General features: G+C 29.4%; 1 protein-coding gene across 1 annotated transcript in view; it reads left to right on the top strand.

Annotated features, from left to right (window-relative positions):
- The window catches only part of LOC136795405 (uncharacterized), a 158,757-nt gene that overhangs the window by 138,260 nt on the left and 15,934 nt on the right, over positions 1-4,563 (top strand). The window contains exon 2 of the mRNA XM_067045886.1: positions 1,632-1,675. Coding sequence (XP_066901987.1) covers positions 1,632-1,675 — 44 coding nt within the window. The remainder of the gene's footprint in view (positions 1-1,631; positions 1,676-4,563) is intronic.

Raw genomic sequence — 4,563 nt, 5'->3', positions numbered from 1 at the left:
TATGATTATCTTTATTAAAATATATTTCATGAAAATACATTTAATTTATGAATTTGATAACGTTTCTAATCTTAAATTGTCTATTATCAAATCCGATCCCTAGTATTTATTAATGTTTTAAATTGTTAAATATATTTTCAATTGCTTTTGTTAATGAAAATATGTAAAAATATAATAATAATAATAAAAAACTTCTATTAGATAGATTAGGATTAAACGCCGTCCCGATTTAGCTAGATAGCATGATCAGCGAACATCCTCACTTTAACACCTCACGTTTTAACAAAGCGTTGAGCCACCTTTCCGTTCCTGCCGTTTTGCCTAAGTGCTCATTATATAACGGGAATGTAATTAACTAGAGAGGAGTTTGAAATTAACATCTTCAATATTATTTTCCATGTCAACCCTAATAGGACCTGAGTGTTTTAATTAATTTACTTTCACGGACTGACTGATTTTGGGTATTTTCAAATTACAGTCAAATACTGGTTTTATTATGTTTGTTTTCTTTACAAGATATTTATTTTTCAATAAATTCAACAAATAATTTTTTTTTCTATAAACATTTGTAAAGGTATATTTTTTCCTGTTTTTAATTTCTTAATATTGAAAAATAGGTGAATAATGTTAAATACTTTTGAACAGCATTTAATATTTTAATTTCAAAAATATCGTGATTCAATAATTATAACTCTCAACATTTAAAAATGTATATAAAATGAATTTTAAACGGACATTGAGAGTATAAGTTAGCTCTACCCAGATATCAACTTAAAACTAGGTCTGACTTCAAAATCAAGTTTGAATTAAAAAAAATAGGTAATAGAAGAAATTCTAAGTTACTTTTGATATTTTTTAATTTTGTTTTGAGGTGGTTGTTTCCGTGGCACTGGAAGAAAAAAATGATTCTATTTTGAATTACGTATTCCTAAGGTAGTACTGTAGAATGAGGCTACTTTCTATACTTGGGGTCCCTCTGTAGACCAGGGGTCTCTATTACAAAGGGACCCCACTCTACGATGTTATAAATCAATGTGACATTGATTTATGACGTTTGTATATACTCTTTATTAAATAACTTTTGTTGTGTGTGTGTGTACGTGTGGGTGTGCGTGCGCGTGAGTAATATTTATGAATATAATGAAGCCAGTACATAATAAAATATATAGCAGCCACGCGAAAAGCGCCGGAACGTAAAGGAATTTTTAATTTAAAAAATGAGTATCAAAAGGTTATAATAGATTTTCATGAAGAATGTAATACTGTATTATTAACACTTCGAATATTATCAATATTTTTTTACAGAATTTTGCTATTTTTATTTCTTTATGATTAATGAGGGAGCGTGGTAAGGCGCGAGGCTAAGGGTCCGAGTTCTAATCTGGCAGGGCAGAAATTTTTTTTCTGTTACACTTTAGCCGTGAGTCAATTTCTGTGGGTTCTGAAGCCCTCCTGGGGTTCACCCAGCCTCTTGAATTGAATTATACTGAACCCCTGACCTTTCATGTATTATAGTGGTACAGATTTTATGATTTATGATTAATGACAAATTGACTAATGTATATCTTATTGTGATTATATTTCGTTGAACAAATTTAATTTATATTTATTTATACATTTTTTTGTTACAGGTGAGGTTTTATTGTTCTTGGAAGTTGGATATTATCATTAAAATGTGAGTACTTCTACATCAATCAATAATTTTTCAATCAGGCGAGCAAAAAGTGAATTTCTATTTTAATTTAAGGATTATTCGATAATCCTAAAAACCCGCTGAAAGATTTTTAAAAAAATGTTAAAAGAAAAAATAAAACGAGAAAGCAGATGTTTAAAACAGTTACTGATGGTCTGTAGCTTCTCATTTGCAATTCTATTCCAAGGCTCATCTTCCAGGAGACAGTCCTTTCTTGAAAACAAATAAACAAGGCGAGAGAGAATTCTTTTATATTCTTCGGACTTTCGAGTCCTATTAGTATAAATTGTTTATAACCGATATCCAATTACGCTTTGATTATCTTCAAATGTTTCTTTATTCATTATTTATATCGAGTACAGGTTATGTTTGAAACTGTTTGTATCGATAATTAGATAAAAAAAATTAATTAGTCGAAGAAAGTGTCAGGCAAAAATTGATTGCAATTATATTTGATTGTAATGAGTGGTTTTAATTACTTTGACTCTAGTCATTGCCGACCGCAATTACAATTGCAGTGGTTTTTTTTTTAATTACGTTTACATCTTTGTAATTATTTATTAAAAATTAATTCTGTACCGCTACAGCCAATGAGAGTTCAGAGGTGCAGTTCTAAGGAAGTTCTGTTACTAGAACAACGGTTTTGCACGGAGTTGATTTGATCAGAATCACACTCGGCCGCTAAAATTTTATCCCATTAAGGGTACCTACGTCATGAGGCTGGATGAGCCCTGGAGGGCTCCTGAACACACTGTGCTGACTCACTGCTACTGTGAAACAGAACATAATTATCTGCCACAGCCGGATTCGAACCCTTCGAACCGGGTCCTTGGAGTTAGTAGCACACTGCCTTACTGTGCCACATTGCAATTATGTGTAAAATGTAATTATTCATTATGATCAAATGTAATTGCAATTACTTTGGATCAAGCAGTGATTGTTGACTACCAGTTACAGTGGTTCATCAACTAGTTGAAACTATTAATTAAAATTACTCGTTTTAATTTCATTTTATAATTTCAAATTACATTAATTTGTTAGTAATTGTAATTACAATCACTTCATCATATTATATATTTTTATTCTATGCCAGGTCGGTCTGGTGGACCTTACATGGTTAATATAACAGTTAAATTTTATTTTAAAAAATCAATAAGGGAAGGATAGTCTCGAGCACAAAAAGACCCCAAAAATATACAAAACGATAAAAAAAAAAAATAAAAAAAAAAGAAAAAAAAAAAAAAAAAACTCAAAAAAAGAAAAAAAAAAAAAAGTAACAAAAAAAAAACAATACATAGATAGAATAAAAAAAATAAATAATTGATAACTAAAGAAAAAAAAAGTTCATTTGAGAAAAAGACGAAGAGAAAAAATAAATAATATGAAAGTAATGTAAATAATAGAATAGAAAATAAATACAGAACTTATAGCAGGATGTCCTGCAGCAGACTAGGCTTCAGTCAACGGGTTGAGGTTAGATTTCCCAAGTTCCTAGGCAACGCTCCTTTAACTGTCGGTAACTAAAAGTGGAATTTTATGAATCATTTTTTGATATAGTCTTCTACTGATTCCATTTGTACTTCCCGATGCAATTGGCTATTTCTTACAAACCAAGGAGCATCCACTACGGTTCTTAAGACTACAATTAATTGGATTATATTGGACTTTTCTATTGGGTAGATTCTCCACAAGACTATATAATGTAAATATATTAGATCTCACACCACATTCACTTGTTGTATTTTGATTTAATACAGTTGTAAATTTCAATGAGAAAATTAAAAAAAAAAATTTTTTTTTTGTTATTCCAAATTTCTTATTAAACTCACATATTTTTGTAATTCACTGATTCTCAGATACATGAATATTGAGGATGATTAGTACACATTAAAGATATTATCTGCATCATGTTGCTGCAACATAATTGCCCAAGATAATTGCTTGAGATATTGCATGACCTATAATGCATTAGTTATCAGAAATGAAGTTTATGCGTTAGATAGTTATTGAAGATTCTATCTGAGTTTGATGTAACAGGGCTAATTTGCATGCCAGTTATCATCTACTATGTCTATTCTTTATCTGTTCATAGAATCAATCATTTATTTTCCACTTTACAACACCAGTAATTGATAAATACTATTAGATTTATGAATAATAATGAGGGAGGATTGTTTTCATTTCGTATTTGCTAGAATGATGTAAGAGTTTCTCCACGTGCACTATTACAAAAAAAATTCTATTATGTTGCCAAATTTATTTATTTTATTTTATTTTTTATAAGATAGGGAATAAGTATCATCTTGGAAAATAGGGAAGAAAAATAAGTCAGCTTGAGAAAATCTTTTGTCTCTCTAATTAATTGATAAATTAAATTGATCCATCATTAAATTATCAATAGAATTATAAAAAATTCTATTGCGAAATCTCCTCCGTAGAATCTTCCTCAACGTAATATTTATTTATACCTCAGCTTTATAACATAGTTAAGATAAAATAGTAAATTTTTAAGTTGGTAACAGATAATTGTTCTTTTATATTTTAAGAAAATAAAGGTATAGGGTATTTCTACCAATGTAGGCATCTTTTTTTATTATTATTTTAAATTTATTTCCTGATTTCTGGAGTACGGAGAGGGGAGGAGGTTATCAAGAGGTAACCAACCTATTCTAACTATAGTTGCAGTTCAAGTTTTCATTTCGGGACCGCCACAGAAATAAAAGTCCCCCCTCCCTGGTTGATCCGCTGCGGCGGCTTAATTTTTTTATTTAAATCATAAAATAATTATTTTTTTAAAAAAAGGTACTAGTGGTAATTACGTACATGTTTATATAAAAGACTCTACATTATTCACCTATCTAAATTTTATT

This window comes from Halyomorpha halys, unplaced genomic scaffold (genome assembly GCF_000696795.3).
Source record: "Halyomorpha halys isolate HHAL.00 unplaced genomic scaffold, Hhal_1.1 Scaffold10.1, whole genome shotgun sequence".
Classification (NCBI taxonomy): Eukaryota; Metazoa; Arthropoda; class Insecta; order Hemiptera; family Pentatomidae; genus Halyomorpha; species Halyomorpha halys.
This window is presented reverse-complemented; position numbering and strand designations above follow the sequence as displayed.